The sequence below is a fragment of the Lepisma saccharinum genome, chromosome 10, assembly GCF_977018435.1.
Source record: "Lepisma saccharinum chromosome 10, izLepSacc3.1, whole genome shotgun sequence".
Classification (NCBI taxonomy): Eukaryota; Metazoa; Arthropoda; class Insecta; order Zygentoma; family Lepismatidae; genus Lepisma; species Lepisma saccharinum.
Window position 1 is genome coordinate 73,161,495 of NC_139238.1, and position 22,695 is coordinate 73,184,189.

General features: G+C 40.5%; 1 protein-coding gene across 1 annotated transcript in view; it reads right to left on the reverse strand.

Annotated features, from left to right (window-relative positions):
- The window catches only part of LOC145994149 (uncharacterized), a 209,859-nt gene that overhangs the window by 147,943 nt on the left and 39,221 nt on the right, over positions 1 to 22,695 (reverse strand). Inside the window, exons 5-7 of the mRNA XM_083130240.1 lie at positions 19,842 to 19,964; positions 18,790 to 18,912; positions 2,536 to 2,658 (exon numbers count right to left, since the gene is read on the reverse strand). Of these exons, the coding sequence (XP_082986366.1) occupies positions 2,536 to 2,658; positions 18,790 to 18,912; positions 19,842 to 19,964 (369 nt within the window). The remainder of the gene's footprint in view (positions 1 to 2,535; positions 2,659 to 18,789; positions 18,913 to 19,841; positions 19,965 to 22,695) is intronic.

Consider the following 22,695-nt stretch of genomic DNA (forward strand, 5'->3'; position numbering starts at 1 on the left):
GTTGCAACAAGCATTCTGCAAATGCACGAAAAAAGGATGTAAGTAATTGGTTTACCGGGAGGTGCAACAGATGGCGTCATATACGCGTGGCGAGTTTCGACAACTTTACGTTTACCGCCAGTGGCGTAGTAGCCGCTGCAATGGCGAGACGCTTGCAGAATTGGTCTGACGTGGAAGTGTCATACGCTTCTTGTGGGCGAGGAATATTCCGGCAGCGGATATCGTGCACGTTTACGCTGTTACGTGAGGGTGTCATCTTCATTCATGACAATGCAAGAGCCCACACGGCCCGCCAGACTCGACAGTTGCTGCAACGTTTCAGGTGGGAACAGTGGAACCACCCCCCATACAACCTGGACTTGTCCTCCACCGACTTTTTTTCCCAGTTGAAAGTGCACTTCTCTGAAACACGGTTCTCGTCCGACGATAACGTCCAGGCATTTGCCACGAAGTGGTTCAATGAGCAGGGACATGATTTCTACCTAGATGGCATCATTAAATTGCTCCAGTGGTCTGATATACATGTCTCAATCGCCTTGACTATTACGTGGAAAAGTGATGTGTGTGTAGCCTTATTAGAATACATCATCAATTCATACGAGGGCCACTATTTATATTTTGAGCCTTGGCAACACTGATTGAAGTTAGGTGCGATTTGACGTTTGCACGGAATCGTCTGGCATTATTGACCATAACGTACTTCAAATGTTTTGTCAATAGCTTCATTTGTGTTGTTTATGTTGCCTTGGAGATTGCGCGACAACAATAAAATGGAATTAACTCGTGAACATTTTCGTGCGATGATTTTTTACGATTTTCGACATGGATTATCAAGAAAAGAGTGCATCGATCAACTTACTTCCACATTTGGCGATGAAGCCCCATCCTTTGCCACTGTGAAACGCTGGTATAACGAATTTAATTCTGGCCGCCATTCGCTCACCGATGAGATTCCCGAAGGTCGTCCAAAATCAGTTGTTGTTCAAGAAAACATTGATGCTGTGCAAAACCTAATACTGCAAGATCGTCATGTGACATACTGTGACATTGAGGCAACCATAGGCATTAGTTCCACCAGCATATATAAAATATTACATGATCATTTAGCTGTGAGAAAGGTATGTTCTCGTTGGATCCCACACAATTTGACAAAAACTCAAAAAGACGCTCGCGTCAATTGGTGCAAACAAATGCTCAATAAATACAATCGTGGTGCTTCAAAAGACGTATATAAGATTGCAACAGGTGACGAATCATGGATATATGCATATGAGCCGGAACGTAAACAGCAGTCGACGGTATGGCTGTTTCAAGATGAACCCAATCCAACAAAAGTTTTTCGCGCTCGAAGCACATCGAAACAAATGGTCGCCTGTTTTTTCGGGAAAACTGGTCATGTGGCAACTGTGCCTTTAGAGGAACGTAGAACGGTCAACTCTGAATGGTACACAACAATTTGTTTGCCAGAGATCTTCGGTCAAATACGGAAAACAAACAAACGTCGTCGGATCATTCTTCAAGACAATGCCAGCTGTCACATCTCGTCTAATAACCGACTTTATGAACAGTCAAAAAATCGAATTGATGGGTCATCCGCCGTACAGTCCTGATTTGGCACCCAATCACTTCTTCTTGTTCCCGAATGTCAAGAATAAATTGCGTGGACAACGATTTTCGTCGGCGGAAGACGCCGTTGATGCGTTCAAAAACCATATTATGGAGGTGTCTCAAGAAGATTGGAAAAACTGCTTTGACAAATGGTTCGAACGAATGCAAAAGTGTATTGACCATAAAGGAGAATACTTCGAACAACGATAAAGCAGTTTTCAATGCCAAATTCCTGTTTTTTCATTGTTAGGCTCAAAATATAAATAGTGACCCTCGTAGCAGGTCGTACTGTGTTCATTTGTTGTTGTAACCTTTTTTCTGATCCATCCACGTATATATTTGAAACGAGAATATTAGTGTTTATTTGTGATATGTAGCTTGTACGTATAATGACTGGTTAGAGAAGACATCCAGTTTAAACAAAATTTAACCAACAAAATTCTTACTTACAATAGACGGGAGATATATTCAATACTTTTATATGCATTTTTTACACGTATCATATCAACCTTTTTATTACTATGTAAGGTTTATAGTTTGTGTGTGTTGCATTTAATTTTTGTACATTTTGATAATTTTCCAAATTCAACAATTTACCGTGCACTGTAAAATGTGTAAAAGGTGCAGCGTAATAAATTACGTTCTGTGGACCAACTCAGTGGCTGAGAAGTTAATCGGTCGACTTCCTGCCGCGCTGTCGAATTTCCAGATTCGACTCCCGGCCTGGGTTATCCATATAATCATCAGTCATCCTCATCGTCGTGACAAAAGAAACGTAAAAATACAAATACAAATTTACCACTAGACAATTGCAAACATTTAATGTAATGATCTTCAAAAATAAGTAGCAGTGCATTATTCACATATGCACATTAATGTTAATATATGTTCACTAATAATATCATTAGCCTTATAATTTACACTAACCGCAAGTTGATTGGCTCTCGTCACTGTTGTCTCCACAGTCGTCAGCCAGATCGCACATCCAATCTTCTGAGATGACCTTTCGATTCTCGCATTCAAAAAGAGGAATGGTTTTGTTATGCGCCCCTGTTCAGAAATGAAAGTTTTTATCAAAAGCAGTTCACGTGATTTGTGTAAAATGGCAGCGAACCTTAAATATAATGCAGATACAACTCCCAAGAAGAGGGCACGGCTTGGGAAATGGAGTTTGGGACTTGTGTTCGTGTAGTATGTTGGAAAGATTTACGTCTCACGGAATTCTTGATGTATTTATGTACAGTTTTATTTTTACACATACCTTCTCCACTCCGCACACATATTTTTCCGTTACAATCCATTTACCATTGCTCAAGGTTGTCTTTTGCACTCTAACTGAGAAATGCTCTCAACAGGACTTCCAGGAATTAACTCTCGGAAAGCACTATGTATAGATCGACCACAAGAAAAAAAACCTTGGACGAAAAGTCCCCGCGCTGTCTTCCCTTCAGCTCGGGCATAGCGCTAACTCGCTCTCGCAGTTTATCACGCAAGACTCCCTGCGCCTTCCTCTCATTCAGTAATGTACACTTTAACTGAGCTACGAGCGCACTATTTAGCATAGCGCTAACCTGTCCCCGCAGTTTATCACGCAGAGGTCCCTATACATACGGACGGCACTCACTCTCTCTGTGTATCTCCATGCATCCATAAAAATCTGTCTGAATCCATCGGGCCTTGTATCGGAGTATCTGAGCATCTGAGTAACTGAGCTTCTCAGAGAGAGTAACAAGTCGGAACCCGGTATTTATACCTCCGACAAATGGCCCGTCCCGCCCCCAATCACCAGGGCAAGGACCTTTAGAGTCCATTAGTGGTGACGTCATATGCAGACGACGAGCTGGAACTGAGTCTACACAACGAGAAAACGTGTTTTCTTCCTATTCAAGTCCATGCTATTTTCCTTCGGAAGGGGTAGCTTTAATTATTGCGACAGCAGTTATGAAACAAAATTATGATGCGTATCGTACATCAATGTAAAGAAGAGATTTCGGAGAATACGACTATATATCACACATATCTTACAGAGAATAAGGTAAAGAATAACCGGAGTAAGAAAATCATGTATTTTCATAACGTTCCAATTCCGAGCACAGCCGAAGCCGACCCGAAGCTCACCCGATCTCAAGTTGACCACGCTGTCGTTATGGATGATGGGAAACAAGCAGGCTCAGGTGTTGAACCGCTGGCGCCCATTGGCTGAGATTTCTTTTGGAGCATTCGCTTTAGTCGATTTCCTACTCCATTTATGCTTTACATTCTCATCTGTAAGGTATATGTTATAAAGGGTGTCCTACTAAGAAGGACACATATATGATGTGTAAAATAACACTATATAATTACAAAATGGCAAATATTTTTACATCATTACAATGGATAAATGTTCCGATTTAAGTATGAAATACAACATCCCCCACGACTTGCTCTGCAGGACTTCACTCACTCTTGCACACCGATGTGGTTGATAACACGTTCAATTTCCACCTTGAGTTCTTGCGCTGTTCGGTGTTTGTTTACATAGACTTTTGATTTCAGAAACTGCCAAAGGAAGTAGTCACAAGGAGTAAGGTCACATGACCTAGCTGGCCAGTTCTGGTCACCATTGCGATAGAGGACTCGGCCCGGAAATTTCTCACGCAGCAAGGAAATCATCTCGTGGGAGGTGGCAGGTAGCGCCGTCTTGTTGAAACCACATGCGTTCAGTGTCAATTCCGTTCAAATGCGACCACAAGAAACTGCGAACCATATTGCGGTACCGTTCTTCATTAACTGTCCCAGCATTTTCATCGTCGTCTTCAAAAAAGTACGATCCTATCCCTCCACCAGCCCAAAATCTACACCACACGGTCACTCGTTGTGGATGCAATTGTGTCTCATGTATTTCTGGCGGATTTTCTTTTGCCCAAATGCGACAGTTTTGTTTGTTGACGAAACCGTTTAAATGAAAATGTGCTTCGTCACTAAACAATATTTTCTGTGCAAAATCTTCATCCACCAGTTTCATCTCCAAAACCCATTCAACAAACTGTCTCCGTTTCACGTGATCATTTGGTTTCAGTTCCTGAGTTAACTGAATTTTAAACGCATGCATGTGCAGATCTTTCGTGAGAATGCGATGCATGGAACTTTTCGAAATATTCACCTGTTTTGAACGACGCCGAATAGATTTTTTAGGACTCACCATAACACTGTCACGCACAATAGCGATGTTCTCAACAGACCGGCTAGATCGAGAGCGCGGTGTTTTTATGTCTGCTGTCGACCCTGTTGTCTCAAATTTTTTGATCAACTTGCGAACTGTACTCTTATTAGGTGCACTTTCACGTCCTAGTATTGCGCGAAGCTTCCTAACAGTCTCTGTAAAACACTCGCCATTCTTGTAATGAGTTTTCACTATCAAAACTCGTTGTTCGGTTGTGTAGCGTTCCATGCCGATTAAGCCAACATTCACTGATAAAGGAACTTGTAAGAACAGTGCTGCCAACCCACACACACAACACATGTTGCGTAAATCAATCTTGGCATTCTTAAATCGGAACATTTACTCGTTATACTGATGTAAAAATAGTTGCAGTTTCGTAATTATATACAGGGTGTCGCAAAACTCTTTCAACAACGCTTGGGTGCTGGTAGATATCATAAAAACAAGTAACTTTTCCCTATAAAGTTTACCTCGAAAGCGCTTAGTTTCTGCGCTATAAGCGCTTAAAATCTATCCTGTACGTATGCAACCCAACACAGCAAACGCTTGCTCTGACATAACTACCAGGTGCGCGTGGCAGGGTTGACACTAGCTTTCCTCGTTAAGAGAGAGGACTTGAAAACAACAACTTGGGAGTCTTGCCTGAGCAAAATCCAAAACATTAATGATACTTGCGATGTTGTAAGAAGCATTTACAGTATTTATAAGCTGACCAAGACAAATAATGGGCAGACTGAAATTCAAGATTGCTCATTCTAAAATATCTCCTTAATTGATTGATTGATTTGGTTTATTTTAATTCGTTTTTCTGCCACCTTTGGCTAATCGCGAAGATGAGGATGATATGATGAAATAACAAATGACACCAATGTCTAGACCAGGATTTAGGTAAACCCGAGATACCTGGCGCCGTAGCGAGCTGTGCTAACCACATCACCACGGAGTGTTTCGTGTATCATGCGATATCAACAATTGCAAGGGACACGTGAGATATGGGAAATCCACGAACGAACAAATGTAAACATGATGTGTTTGCTGCCTCGTATCGAACACGCAGAGCCGCCCCCCGTGCCGGAGTAGTTAGCACATCGCGCTACGACGCCAAGGGTCCCGGGTTCGAATCCTAGCCTGGGCATGGATGTTTGTGAGTGTCCATTCATCAAATTCATCATATCATCACTCATCCCCATCTTTGCAAATTAACCAAAAGTGGCACAAGAAGCGAAGTAAAATAAAGCAAATCAATCAATCATTAAATTAAAAGAGCATTGCAATTATTTCCTTATGAGACGAACACGATTAGCAATAACACAGATAGGAATAATTTTCTAATAAATAACTTGTAATAACATTACAGTCTGCGTGTTCGAGACGAGGCAGCAAACACATCATGTTTACATTTGTTCGTTCGTGGATTTCCCATATCTCACGTGTCCCTTGCAATTGTTGATATCGCATGATACACGAAACACTCCGTGGTGATGTGGTTAGCACAGCTCGCTACGGCGCCAGGTATCTCGGGTTTAAATCCTGGTCTAGACATTGGTGTCATTTGTTATTTCATCATATCATCCTCATCTTCGCGATTAGCCAAAGGTGGCAGAAAAACGAATTAAAATAAACCAAATCAATCAATCAATTAAGGAGATATTTTAGAATGAGCAATCTTGAATTTCAGTCTGCCCATTATTTGTCTTGGTCAGCTTATAAATACTGTAAATGCTTCTTACAACATCGCAAGTATCATTAATGTTTTGGATTTTGCTCAGGCAAGACTCCCAAGTTGTTGTTTTCAAGTCCTCTCTCTTAACGAGGAAAGCTAGTGTCAACCCTGCCACGCGCACCTGGTAGTTATGTCAGAGCAAGCGTTTGCTGTGTTGGGTTGCATACGTACAGGATAGATTTTAAGCGCTTATAGCGCAGAAACTAAGCGCTTTCGAGGTAAACTTTATAGGGAAAAGTTACTTGTTTTTATGATATCTACCAGCACCCAAGCGTTGTTGAAAGAGTTTTGCGACACCCTGTAGTGTTATTTTACAAATATTAAATGTGTCCTTCTCATTGGGACACCCTTTATATTGACGTATTATCCGAAATATCATATTTACATTGATGTAATACGATGCACATCACAATTTTGTTTCGTAACTGCTGACACAATAATTAAAGCTACCGCTTCCCAAGGAAAATAGTATTGAATTGGATAGGAAGAAAAGCACGTGTTTATTTGTTTAAACTCAGTGCCAACGCGTCGTTTGCTGTAACGTCACACTATTGTATTTCATTGTTACCTTTCAAACAGGAAACCCGTTAGCTTCCCCGGCTACTGGGTAAAAAGCAACCAAGGCACGAGCATTTACAAATATTCAAACTTTTACATATATAGTTTCCTGTGTGCTTAAAAACCACACCGCAAGTAGTAGGGTATCCTTTACTATCCACATCAAAACTGAATCCTGACGTCACTGATACAGCTACACAAAAACGGAAGTGTTGTCAAGGACAGAATAGCTACTATCCGTGACAAAAATATTAAGCCCTCGGTTTACGCGCTTGTAAAATTCATTGTACTCCGTGGGAGGAAAAAATTCAAATATACCTCATTGGAAAGCTTCAAGTATCTACTTTTTAATAAGCCTTATCTGAAAATTAATCTTAACTTTGTTATCTTACTATAATAAAAAAATCACTGAAAAGTGTAGTTTTTTCTTCCAATTTTCACGAACGGGGAACTTAAAACCATACAGTTCATAATCGACTGTACATATAATTTTAAGATTTTGTGAACTTGAAGTTTGATTATTTCTGCACCTCTGTAGAAAAAACCAAATGCATATTTTTAATAGATGCTTCAAAAATTGGCGTTTTAGGGAAACGTGCAAACTTGAAATGCATAATTACAAATTCAATGAAATTGCAGAAAACTGTTGATATAACGCATATGATCAAATTCCAGAAGTTTGACGTGAGTTCCTGAAATATGGTTCCAGATATTAATTATTCTTTTGCACTCCGAATATGGTAAACGGGTGCATGACGGGTGTGGCCAATCTCAGACTCCGCGGGCTGCAGGCGACTTCCACAGCTTTGCCGTTTCGCTGCACTTCGCTTCGAGAATCGCGCAAGTGCGTTCCGTGTAGCCGATCCAAAGTATTGTCGCAGCATAAAATAATGAATGAAATCTATCTCATATTGCAAATGGAGTACTACTGTACTGCAGTTTCTTTTTTTTGGGAGATGGATTTCTTCTAGCTGTTAACTTCATATGAACGTCGTCTCCTTCGATACCCGGTGGAGGTACATAGTGGTTCGGATCCAACTTTAAACTGTAAGTCCAGTCCCTATTAGCCTACCTGTGCATAAGGTGAACTTAAAGAAAGAGAAAACAACTACACTCAGCTTTATATGAACGTCATTTACCCAGTACTATTTTATGTCGCACATTTTAACAGATATATTGAGTGCAACGATGCTCGATGAGAGATCCAGTCTTCTCCTTATACATAATAACGCACCTGCTGTGTACAGCGATTTCATAAGCAAGGGAAACAGAGCGAGGTGCGTACTAGCGATAGCAACACATAAACATCATATTAAAAAAAAAAAATGCTCATTTGAAGCCTTCACGCTAACTAACATTTTAAAATATATTTCGAGCAAAAACGCATGTAAATTGTGTCTTATCTCGCAAAATTCACTTGAGCATTGTATCAAGTAGTGGTGGTGGTCTCAGCATTTAACGTGTTGCTATACATGCCACCTGAAATATTGCTATTATATTTTGGTCTCTTACACAGCTGCAACTGTTGTAATAAGCAAGGAGTTGTGGGTTCATTTAGAGAGACAGAAGGACTAAAAATAATAAATTTTCAATAAATATAATGAGTGAAAGGTAAAAGTATAAAATGCTGTTCATATGGATTCTGTTGAACTGGATAATTAAAATAAAAGTCGTATATCTTTCTTCTCCCCACATCTTGCAAAAACTCGCCCAATAAAATATTGGGTCGATGCAAATTTTTGTTGTTCCCTTTTTCTTTACATACCTTTTTCACTGTGCTGACGTAACCCCCAAAAACTCCGCCGTGCACTTGACACCTTGGCTTATGTCGTGAGATGCGCCCATATTTCTTCTAGTAGAAATGTCTCTTGGCATTGACTAGCATTCCTTTTGAACCACTATGATATTACCGTCTTGCCATTATCATGCAACAAAAATATCACTTCACAGAACCGCTATCACTTAATACTGTGCGTACAAACAAACACGCGAACTTGTGAGAGACCGACTGCCTGGACAGAATGCACATAAGAAATATTATGGCTATGTGGGTGTTCAGGCAATATTCATGGCAGGAATGTAAACACAGAAGTGACAAAAGACACTTTCGGCATCTGTACAATGCTTTCCTTTGCGCAACGCATTGTTTCGGCTCATTTCCCGTGTCAAAGCTGCTTGGACGAGAAGTTTAAAGGGCAATGGAAACGCTTGGCAACAAAGCTCACTTGCTCTACATGCGTTCATAGCAACGATGTGAATCGCGCTGGAACCGGTTGCCAGGATAAACAATTCGCTCTGTTGTTTTCAATTCGCACATTGTGAAAGAATGAGATATGGAAATTTGATTTTTATTCCACGGCCATCATTTTGATATGCATTTCATGACCATTGCACTGACCATTTCCGAGATTGCAACATCATAATTAATCATTAATTGTGGCTGTTCTACAGCTGATAGTACCATTATATTTGGCTGAGATATTTCTATATAACCAAGCTTCAATCACAAAAAAATCATATTTTTACGAGTTTTACACGAAGCTACACACAATTGAATTCGACTAATGTAAAAATTCCACCGAAAAACTATACTTTTACAAACATTTTTGTCTGAATAGAAAACAGAGTTAAAATCATTTTGTCTTGCTTTTGTCTAAAAGCAGACACTTGTAGCTTTCCAATGAGATATAATTTACTTTTTTCCTTCCAAGGAGTACAGTTTTGAAGTCCGCGCGTTTATTATGTCCCCATCGGCAACCCTTTCATCAAACTTAACACTGACAACAATAGCAAACAAAGCCGCTCCCGATAAGCGCGTGCACTCAGACGTTGTTGCCACATTTTCTTTACTTACATTTCTTGTAGTTGCAAGGCGCCTCTCATTATTTTTGCTCCATAACCACGTGCGGGGTTGATTCTTTTTAACTAGTTGTGTTGTGTTATAGTGCTGTTTTGTTGCTTTGTTATAGTGTTGTGCTTTTAGTTTTTTCCTTAGACTTTGCATAATGCAAGTTATCACTCACGGCTGCTAGTGAAAATCCTAAGTATGAAGACAAAACTGCAGAATATTATTTCCTTCATGGAGAGCACAGCACACCCCTCTCAAAGCCAATGGAGCATTCCCCCCAAAAATCATGTCATGCGTCCCCCCAGATTATATCATGTGCCCCCCCAAAAACATCATTCGCGCCCTCAAACCATATCGTAATCCCCAAAAAGTATTTAATTACGACAGTGTGTCTACCGAAATTAACTTTTTCTTAGCTTTACAGAACACTATACTTGATCTGCCCTTATTCCCTGCCCATCACTCAAGACCACCCCTAAAATCGTTCATAAACCCCCGAAAATAGTTTAGATGAATGTGTAATAGATGATGTCTATTTGAATGAAATACCATGTTACATTGTCCATATTTTTTGATTGTTCGATTTTCGAAAAAAGGTAAAGCTAGCACATTGATTGGTTAAATGTAGTAAATTAAAATATGTAAATATGCATATAAATAGTATTTTTGAGTGGGTTTATAAAACTCAATTTGAGTATTTAACACGTTTAATTCAGAATCCCGGTGTCAATGAAGGCCTAATATGTAAGAATTGGATATTTCTCCCCCCCCCCCTTCGATAATACCCTTAAACACTTCCTTTTTAATCTTTATCTGTATTTATTTTCTCTTTCCATATTCTTTAATCTTGTTTCTCTTTCTTTTTTCCTTACAATTTCCTTCTGCTTGGCAACATCGCTATCCTACTCCAGTTTGTTGCTTCTACCTCAAAAGAAAACCGCCAGCTTGAGTGTTTCTTTTAACAAAGAGTACCGCTCCCTTTGTTAACCGCTGGGGATATAATGAAAGCGCGGACTTTACAAGCACGCAAACCGAGGGATCAATATTTTTGTCACGGATAGTATACTACGTACGGTTTTAGAAGCGATATCGGGCGGAGTTACGGAGAGTGTGTCCTTGGCGACCAGCCAATAGCAGGAGTGCAACGTTGTAAAGTCTGCGCGTTCATTATATCCCCATCGGTTAACAAAGGGAGCGGTGCTCTTTGTTAAAAGAAACACCCAAGCTAGCGGTTTCCTTTTGAAGAAACTGGAGTAGGAAAGCGATGTTGCCAAATTGAAGGAAAGGGTAAAGAAAAAGAAAGAGAAACAAACAAATTAAAGAATATGTAAAGAGAAAAGAAATACCGATAAAGATTAAAAAGGACAATATTAATAAAGATAGGAAAGAAGCATATTATAAATCCTCATATTTACACTGAATACCCCTAACGTTTCTACTCGAAAAATATATTATTCAGAATATACATATATAGTTAACTTACCTTCACTCATCGTCATCGTCATCGCTGTCTCCCACGTGAATCACGAATCTCTCCTGGTTACTATCCGTATCGTGGTTAATGTATTTTCTCTCAATTTTGATGGTGTGTTGAATACAGGACAACCAAAGCTGAGCATCAATTGTCTCTGTTCCATCACGCAACAGCTGACATACACTAGCACTTAGAGTAGGAGATACATTGTTTTTCCTCACATATGATTTTAACTTGGCCCACACCAGTTCTATAAGATTAAACATGCAATGGTAGGGAGGGAGTCGCAACACTTCATGTCCACGTGAGGCTGCAAGCTCATCCACTACGTATTTTTTAGTAATGTTTGCCGATTTAATTATTTCTAATACAAGGGCTTTTATAGGAACAGGTTTCGGTACTGGAATGTCGTGCCTCTCGATGAAGGAAATGATATCCTGCAGTTTTGTCTTCATAGTTGGGATTTTCACTAGCAACCTCGAGTGGTAACTTGCATTATCGCAAATTATGGTACACTTCTTATCACTTGGCAAATTTGGCAGCAGATTATTGGTAAACCAATTTTCAAACACGTGTCCGGTCATTTCGTCGTGACTATCAGCTTTAGAGTGCCACACACGTAAATTTGCCGTTGCGTAGAAACGAATTTTCGTTTCGTCTCCCTCTCTCTTAGCATCATGTGTTCTACCCTGCTCGAAAACCTTCGCTATTGTTGCCACATTGTCATTCCATTCCTGGACACACTCGCGCAAACATCATTGAAAACAATTGAATAGCTCTCCAGCTCGCGGTTCCCACCGTTCGGTAGGGACGCTAATGTGGCAATATAGCACAGCGTAGTGCTTGCTTCTTTTATGCAGTGCATGTTCATTGGCTAGCTAGTAACTAGTGTTGCCAACTGTAATAATGAAGCACTATTTCTGTCACGGAAGGGGAAAAGGCAGGTAAAGTGGCGGTGAGTTTTGTTGGATTGGAAGCACCATATTTTTATTTTATACTAAGTATTTGACCGGTTTGACGTTGTGTGCGTGTATTGCGTGTGTGTATGTAAAAGTGTGTGTTTGCTAATGAACGTTAAATTCCATAATGCCTCCAGTTCTGTCGAAGTTGAAATCAAAAACCTTGCATAGCCAAGCTCGGGAAATTCTAAGCAACGTGCACGAGTTCATGAAGGAGGAAGCCAGTCATGGTGTTAGCATCCCAATAAAGCATTTTGGCAAGAGAGCAGCGAACAGCAGCAACAAATTGTTCATATTTCATAATTTTGGAATTATTCAAAATAAATAAATTATGTGGTTCCAACATCATTTCAACTCTGGCTCCGGCACGTGTTCTTGTAGAAATTACATAGAGGAGGCTGTCATTTTTGCTGCTTAATGCGATACATATTGTTTTCTGTGTTAAAATTGCCATGCTTTGATGGGTGACCAAGTTCATAGCAGGGCCGGCGGAAGGGGAGGGCGAACCGTCCCATCGCCCAGAGCGGCAAAATTTGAAGAGAAGAAAAAAATAAGCCTATTGAAAACTGTGATCGAGCGAGATATTCTTTTGCGCTGAATAGTATTGAAATAGCATAAGAAGTCTCATTATTTATTTTATATTTTGATGTTTTAGTTAGGAATATATTGATTTTCAATTTTCCGTTGCTGCGTAATGACCGGGGGGGGGGGGGGTCGAAATAGAGCGGCATCTGCCGCCACCTCCCAGAGAGGCAAAATTACTAGCGCCGGCCCTGGTTCATAACAAAAGAAAAAGCCGCGCAGCTTATCGTCTAGTGGCAGTATATGTACTTGTTATTGTTGTGGAAGCCGGCATCCTTTGTAAATGTACAACAAAGGCAACCGACTGTCGCCGATCTCAGAGAGGAAATAATAATACTGCTTCAGGAGGAGTGTTATGGTGCAATTGTAGCGGTTTAACACGTTGGCATGTTATTATCTGCCGTTGCAGTTCCATACCAGTGTATACGGGTTTTGGGAGTGAAAAGTTAGAACGCCACCAGTGCATTAATGCAATGAAAAATAATATATATATTTTTTTATTTTGTTTGAAATCACTCAAATAAGGAATCGTATGAAGAAGTCTTCTTTGCAGCATTTTTGGTAATTTTACTTATGTGTTAGTTCATATTTTGCGAATTTTTAGTCCATATGTATGTAGCTACATACATAGTCACTTGTTAGTACATATTAATCCTAGTCCTGGTATAATGCATGACGTTTAAAACTCAACGTTAGATAGACCTGAATTCTCTAATTTTATTGTTGTACGTAACAGCTGTGCATCGGCGCACCGCAGCGATTTTTCTATCTGCTCCATTAGCAACACTGCTTCTTTAGTTCTGTCGCGCATTGCACGGCAGAATTATCTGCGCTGGACTCTACAACATCTCCAATGTTCTTAGCTGAAAGATACAAACAATTTGGGACCCACCCCTTGCTGCTCCCAGCATGGAGCACCATGATGCGTTTTCCTCGTGCTGACGGCGACTTCAAAATACAGTTGCAAGTACCATCGTCCCACCCTTTTTTGACGACGTCGTGAGTGTCGAACCAAGTTTCATCTAAATAAACAATCTGGCAGCCTTCTGATCTCAACTTGTTGAGTTTGTGAAGGTAACGATACCGCCAAGCAACAATTCTTGTCGACTCCATTATTGCATTTCTTTTCTTCAGCCGACGAAAAGAAAAACCAAGTTTCTTCAGAAGCTCTCGAAGCGTCGTTTGTTTGTAAGGGAAGTCTGATATTAGTTTCAGTTGCGTTAATAATTCACAGACACTTGGTGCGCGTCCTTTAGAAAAAAAAATGTAAATCTCTCTCCTAACAAAATCGCAAACAAAATCGTCCACTTTATGATTTTTTTAATTTTTATTACCAGGCTTCTTTGGTGTAATTGGGCCTCTTTCTGTGATCTTTCGCGCTGTTTTCCTGTCTAATTTCAAAATATTTGCTGTTTCCGATATTGGTCCTCTTCTTGAATTATTCCTGGAGACGTATTCGTGCACACTGCATACAAATTCTTGAGCTTGTTTGTTCAGAATTTTCTTTCTTTTCCTCAGCACTCTAGAACTGCCGCTGCTAGTACTTGGCTGGGGGTCACTTTCGTCAGTTAAATTCTCCTGCGCAACAACGTTTGCTAAAGGAACCTGGTTTGCAACCCACGGTCTCCACATGCTAATAACAAAACCAAAATCTAATATAAAAACTAAAAGCACAACACTATAACAAAGCAACAATACAGCACCATAACACAACAAAGAAATAACACAACACAACTAGTTAAGAAAATCAACCCCGCACGTGGTTATGGCGCAAAAATAACGAAGAGGCACACGCACCCGCCTGCTCCGCTACAAGAAATGTAAAGAAAATGTTGCAACAACGTCTGAGTGCATGCGCTTATCGGGAGCGGTGTGGCTATTGTTGGCTATTGTTTCCAGTGTTAAGTTTTATCAAAGGGTTGCCGATGGGGATATAATGAACGCGCGGACTATACAGTTAGGAAACTGCGGAGAGCAAGTTAAGCGCCGTGTTCTGTAATTTTTTTGCGCGCAAGAAGTTCTTTATAAAACTCGCCAAATTAAGGTTCATCATTGCATGGGACACGACACTATGAACCTGACTGTCCAAGTCCCATGCATTTCCGTCGCCTACAGCTGGAGATATCGTTTCTGGAAGAAACAAGGGAAACAGCGCGTCTCTACACACAAACACAATGACCCTTCGTTTTCCTTCAGTGTTCCGTCTGTTTTTTTTTTATTTGCCACCTTGTTAACCCCGCTGAGTTGTGTCTTGGTAAAACTATGGGTGTCAAATTCAGCTGAATATCAACAATGGCCCTTCATTGTCGTGGGCGTTTACGAACATTGCGAGTCTGAGTCACTTTCAGTTCAGCGTTTTCGTAACAAGGGCGGTGTAAGATAATTGTACTCGTAAGCCACGAAGAACAGTTGTCAGACGATTCAATATGGCCCTTATTGATGGATTAAATGTTGGTTTATTTTACTTCGCTTTTCTGCTACCTTTGGCTAATCGCAAAGATGAGGATGGATGATGATATGATGAAATTGATGAAGGGACACTTACAAACACCTATGCCCGGACCGGGATTCGAACCCGGGACCCCTGGCGTCGTAGCGCATTGTGAAGTCCAGCCCTTATGTTCGATAGTTATGCAATAGTGCGTGTTCCGCGAGTGTTACTTAATAATTTCGCGCTGGCCCCCATGGTAGAGTGGTTAGCATATCGCGCTACGACCCCAGGGATCCCGGGTTCAAATTCCGGCCTGGACATGGATTTTGTGAATGTCCATCCATCAATTTCATCATATCATCACTCATTCCCATTTTCGTAATTAGCCAAAAGTGACAGAAAAGTTAAATAAAATAAAGTAAATCAAATGAAATTAATAATGTCGCTCTCGAAACCTATTACAAGTAATACAGGCACCAAGGGTAAAATATTACGTTCACAAGGCAGAAATCTAGTGTATTCTTGCTTCAAGGAATTGGCGTCGGAAGAAGTGCGTGCTGAAACAGTGTTTTCTCCGAGTCGAGAACTTACGGCTAATGCGTGTAGTGTCTGTGTGCATACTGTGTTGCGAATTATGAAACAGGGTAACGTATTTACCACAGAAATCGGTGAACCCCTATTCAAATCTTCTGGGAAACATACCAGAAAACAGAAACGAGAGTGATGATAATGGTCTTCCAGTTCCTCTATAATAAATACCTTCAAACTTCTTTCAGGTACGAGTTTCTCTTACATGCTGCAGTGATATGATATAATCCTGTGTAGAATTCTTCACTATATATTTCATTCTACTCAAATATCACGTGCATGCGTACATAAAAAGCTGAATATTGGACACGGCGAAATCTCTGCGTTTCCTTTCCGCTAGCAGTTGGTTTGGCAGCAGCGCGACAGCACTGGCTGCGTATTGGCTGAACTCATGTTCCTTCTAAAAGCGTACGCCGTATAGTCAATAATAATACAGGGTCTATCAGAAGTCCCTTACCACCCCTTGAAAAATCCGTAGCGATGTATTTTCATGGAATTTGATATGGGGGATACATAATAGGCCTAGGGGGACACCTTGTGGAGTATGGCACGCGGACGGCCGCCACCTTGGTTCCGCCATCTTGAATTCAACTTTTTTATTTAAAATTATGGGTGGATAATGTGATACATGACGATAGGCTAGAATTTCGTCAGGATGTCAAATCTGAAATCAGATTTCATGTAACTTCATTTGGTGAAAAGTTATTGGCAACTGAAAGTGATATTTTCCTGTTTGTTGCAGGTGCTGAACCATGCCGTTAACAACTGAGGAACGCATCCAGATCGTCAAACTGTGGGGTGGGAGAACTGCCCGTGCAGTGGCTGCCGGTTTCAACCTGCGTCATCCAGAACGTCACCCTGTGTCACATGTTGCAGTGGCACAGTTATTAACCAAATTCGAGGAGACGGGCACGGTCTTGGACAGACCGCGTTGTGGACGACCGCGGACAGTCACGGATGAAGCGCAAGCTACGGCAGTGTTGGCCTCCTTCTCGACGTCACCGCAGCGAAGCACACGATGTATAGCAATGCAATGTGCTATGAGTCACAGTTCAGTATACAGGGTGCTACAGAGACACAAGTGTCATCCGTATAAGGTGCAAATGCAGCAACACCTCTCCGAGGACGATCCAGAACGCCGCGTGCAGTTTGGCGAGTGGGCTATTGCGCAAGTACGGCTAAATCCAAACGTCGCTATGCAGATACTCCATTCCGATGAAGCGAACTTCTACGTAAATGGGGAGGTGAATAGGCAAAACATGCGCTATTGGTCGCCTGACAACCCCGCATGGACAGATCCCTCCAAAATGACCGGTGCAGGGAAGATTGTGGTGTGGGCAGGCATATGGGGAACATGGATAATCGGTCCTTTTTTTCACTCAAGGAAATTTAAATGCGGAATGATACCTGGGGATTCTACAGGAACAGATACTGCCAGCTCTGATGTCGGAAGATGGTACATTTCCCAGGTTTTTTCAACAAGATGGTGTGCCTCCCCGTTATGGCGTCCAGGTGCGTCAGTACCTGGATGAACAATTTCCTGGAGCATGGATTGGTCGACGTGGGCTTGTTGAATGGCCTGCCCGATCACCAGACCTAACGCCAATGGACTTCTAACTTTGGGGACACGTTAAGGCCATGGTGTAGGCCTATGGTGTGAAAATTCGTGATCTTCGTCATCTGGCACAACGTATCATGGCTGCCTTTGAGCAAATTTTACCAGATACCTTGCTCGGTGTCCGCAGACATAGGGAGAAGCGTCTGTACACGTGCCTTGACCAACACGGACAACATGTGGAGCACATTCTGTAACAGGTAAACATCACTTTCAGTTGCCAATAACTTTTCACCACATGAAGTTACATGAAATCTGCTTTCAGATTTGACATCCTGACGAAATTCTAGCCAATGGTCATGTATTACATTACCCACCTATCATTTTAAATAAAAAGTTGAATTCGAGATGGCGGAACCAAGATGGCGGCCGTCCGCGTGACATACTCCACAAGGTGTCCCCCTAGGCCTATTATGTATCGCCCATATCCAATTCCATGAACATACATCACTGCGGATTTTTCAAGGGGTGGTAAGGGACTTCTGATACACCTTGTAGTGTCAAACCATACTATACAGAACTAATTATGAAGCTAAGAAATTCATACTGTAAGCCCATAGTGTAATATTGCTCATAAATGACTGATGTAGACTCAACAGACAGGTGACTCTGGAAGGTTCTGCCATTGGCTGAGCTTCTGCGCTGGTCGAGCGAGAAGTTTAGCGTGGCAGATCCTTGCCGACTACGAGAGACTTCTGACGTACTGGACACTGGCTGGACAGGCTGAGTATATTGCATTACAGTCTACCGCCCTTTATAGGCCCTCATGGCCGGGTGTAATTTACCTAAAGTCTATTGATTTATTTTGAGTTCTTAAAAGTGCAAGAAAAGGAAATTGTTTTAGTTTAGATCTTTTGGTGGATTGCTCCGGGTCATGTTGGCTGTGGGGGGTTTTGGGCTGGGTTGCGATTTGCTCTGACTCGTGTAGCCTTTACTTACCGACTGCTGACTATCAAATGGGACAAATTAAACTAGGTTAACTGGGAGATAATCCATAGACATTTCTGTTGATTTAATTGTATTTGGAAAGTATAAGTACTAATATGTTTTGTAATAAATATTGGGTTAACGAATATTAAGTTCCAATTGTATACTTTAAGTACCTAATATATGATCATCCACTGCGCCGATAAGACAATCCTCGTCTCACTTCTTTGGTATTAAAGGGGAAACAAGAGACGTAGAGGATTATAATACTTACGACACAATTCCGGGTCCTCGTCACTTTTATCCCTACAATCGTCCATCTGGTCGCAGATCCAACCTTCGTAGATGCATCTTCCATTTCTACATCTGAAGCCTCCTTCGTTACAAGGTCGCGCCACTAAAAATAATGCATTTATATTAAAAGGCAATTTTCAAGAAAATGCATGATACAATTTTTCGTTCAGTTTTCCAAAATTAACCAATTGAGATGGACTAATTCAAATTTCATAAAAGAAATACACGAACCCATTTAATAAATTGCATGTTGACTTTGTTCGGAAAATTAATTTTTTACAAGTCGCTCAGTAACTTGAAAAGTTACTTTTAAAGTTATTTTCTGCTGAAAATGATCTTGCAAACAAGTTACAAAAATCATCAGTAATTGTAATATAGTAAGTGTACCAAGACTTAAAAAGGTTTCATTTATGTCTCTAGTACATAGTCTTATGTCTTCATGTATTAATATTATTACAACAAAGAAACTAAGAATAGATGTCATCATGTGAAATTTGAAGTGGGCAATTGCAAAAGCTTGTATACTCTAAATTTAGTGGGCAACGGAGCCTAGCTCCCTTGCCTTTAGTGATTCTACAAAAATTCATTCACCTTAGCATCTAGAGAAGACAAATATTTGGACACAGATTTACCAAATTTAGTTCATCTCACAGGTTTCAAATTATCAAGTTTACAATCTAATTGTCGCAAAGTAACTGTTGACAACGTTACTTCTATTACAAATAAGTAACTCTGTTACTTACATTTAGTTACAGTAAGAATTAATTTAAATAGACGTAAAAGTTACTTCCAAACACTGAATTCAAGTTCTTCCAAATGTTCTTATAATACTTGAACTGAAATATTTTGGATTGCTGTGCTGCGTGTGGAAATAGAGATGTGTACAGTGGAAAATTAATATTGTTGTGTTTTATAACGATGAAGAATAGATTGAATTGATCTTGCCCAGGAAAGGGACAGGTGGAAGTGTAGTGTTGCTGCAGTCATGAACCTTCGGGTTTAAGAATGCTAGAGAGTTAGTTAGGTACTTACTGCACATTTCCGTATCTTCGTCGCTCTTGTCCTTGCAGTCAGGGAGAGCATTGCAGAGCCATTTTTCCGGAATGCACTGACCACTATTGCATCTAAACTGTGACTCGCTGCAGTTGCGACTTTCTGCATGATTGTATAAAAAATATGCATGAGTCTATATAAGTATTGTATATACAGGGTGATTTGTAATTCTACCTATTCCTGGAAAGGAGTAATACTAGAGCACATTTGCAACAAATTAGACCCTATGCACCAGGGGTCGGAAATCAATGGGTTTCGAGTTATTGCAGTTTGTAGATTTTCGTGACACATTCCGAATGGCGACCAAAAACTACTAATGGTGAAAAAACTACTCCACCCTGGGCACTTAATTGACACGTTGCCAACAACTGACGAATGAGTGGCTACTGGAAAAAAAAATTAAGACTAAAATTGCTAAACGCCGTAAGTGCCACGATAATTCAAACACCGTTTTCCACGTTAAACAGTGAAATGTGCCATGCTTTATAATGTGGTAAACGTGATATGTGGCTGGTGGCCCTCTAAGTAGTTCAAGGACCGTGTAAAGAGGTCACTAGTGTGTACGTTCTTACGGGCTGATGTGAGGAACGATGCGATTTCCCAACACTTTCGCTTTTGGCACTTACAACGTTTACCACTTTTAGTCCTCAATTCATGCCCCAATTTCCCATACCCACTATGACGAATATAGTCATAAACACTATTTAAATTGTAAACTGGATTTATTACTTACATAATTTTATGTTCAAAGGGTAGTTTTTGAGACAGCAGACCTCGATTTGGTCAATTTACGTGTTGTTTGATTGAGTACAAGGTTTACTTGCTAGGTGTAAGTAGCCTGCGGCGCTGTCGCAAATAGTTTAATATATGCTCGATAGATGGCATTGCTGTTTCTATGTGTTGAAATGATGTACATTTTGTATGTAAATTAATACTGTTTAATTTAAGATTTCAACTGTTATTATTGTTATAACTATTACGGCAAAGGAATAATTATGTAGTAAACACAATGATTTAGGTCTTTGATGTGTACTTAAAGACAAATTAGTTGGTTGACTTCAGTACGACTTAGTGTGCATAAGATCTCCCGGTGACGAAAATAAGCGGTGACTGGAACCTGGATTTAAATAAACCAGCGGTGGTTCTCGCCGGGTAGGAAAGTACGAAGTATGGAGGATTACATTACGAAGGGCGAGGAATCGAACGACATCCGTGTTAAAAAGAAAGTACGAGTTAGTCTGAATATCACGTTTTAAGCACGAAAGTTTGTGGATCACGCACATGTACGAATATCGAGACGAATGACAGTTAGAACGAGAGATAAGTGAAATTTATTGCCGGCCGGTATGGTCACGTGGTTTGTAATTGCAGCTGTGATGGAAGTACACAGGAAATCGAAAGAAACGCCCTCCCTTACGGTTATGTAACCTGGAATTTTACATCATCTAGTTTCGCCTGGTAGAGTAGTTCCCGAGAGGAGCAGTGTTTCCAAACCTATAAAGCGTAGTGTTTCCAACCTTGTGTTGGTTGGTTGGTTGTTGATTTGGTGTTTTAAGTCCACAATGCACAGTATGACTAATCGGGACTGGACCTACACTTTAAAGTGTGATCCGAACCACTTTGTACCTCCACATGCCCTTGATTACAAGGCGACGACGCTACCACTGCGCCATCCGAGCCTGTATTGCTTCGTAGAAGACGAAACCTTCACGTAAACTTCTTCATTCGTAAGTTCATTTGGTTTACAGAGTCACATTACAGGACACTCTTTTCCTGTATTGCATGTTTTCTGGAGCATTTATTATTCCTTCTGCGGAGAAAATTCTGTTATTATTTTACATCTTTTTTTTGCAGCTTCTCTACCATTTATTGGCTAATCGCAACAATGAGGATGAATGATGACTCGATGAAATTGATAAAAGGACAGTCATAAAGGAACCATGGGGGCTAGATTCATATTATTATTATTACTATTATTATTATCTTCCTTTTTTACTTTACTTTTGGCTAATCGCAACGATGAGGATTAGTGTATGATAAAATTCATGAAGGAACACTCATAAACAATCATACCCAGGCCGGGACTCGAACCTGGGAATTTCGGCAGCGAGATCAAAAGCCGACGGCTTACCACGCTCGGGCACAGCGGCGGCCAATTATTATTATGATATTGTCTCAAGTAGTGTATTTTTTCACCATATTCTTTCATACAATCATGAAACGGATGAAAATTAAAATTTTAAAATACCTGCCTACATTTTTTTTACCTTGCAATATAAACCCCTATTGCACGATGCCAAAATGTGGGAATACGAAGCAGAACCAAGTTAACATATCTTGACCGTGGAAAATGTTAATACAAAATCTAGAAAAGAGCAATTTAACAGTTGCCTGATTGCTTTTCCATTTGCTGTATGGGAAGAATTGTCTGAAATGTGTATGTAGTGGCAGGCAAAAGAGAATAAAAAGATCGAATAGAGAGGCAACACTGTCACTGTTCTGCACTGCACACACAACGCGTCTCGTCGAGTGGGCGGGGCACTGTGGGTGCGAGCGAGCTGTTGTTGCTTCTGCAAAAAGAACACTCACAGACAACTGAATGACGCTCCGCTTAAAATCTAGTCAATCGAGAAATGATTTGTTGAGGAAGTGAATTGAAATATAAGCGCAGAATTTGGTTTAAGCCTATAATGGTTACTCACAATAAGAGCTGATCAATTTTTACATGTGGAATTCCGTAATGAAAGAGGCAACAGGTCTCACTCCACACCTTTAGCCTGTTAACACTAATAAATCATCTCATTATATTCGTTCGGTTATGCTGATAGTCAAA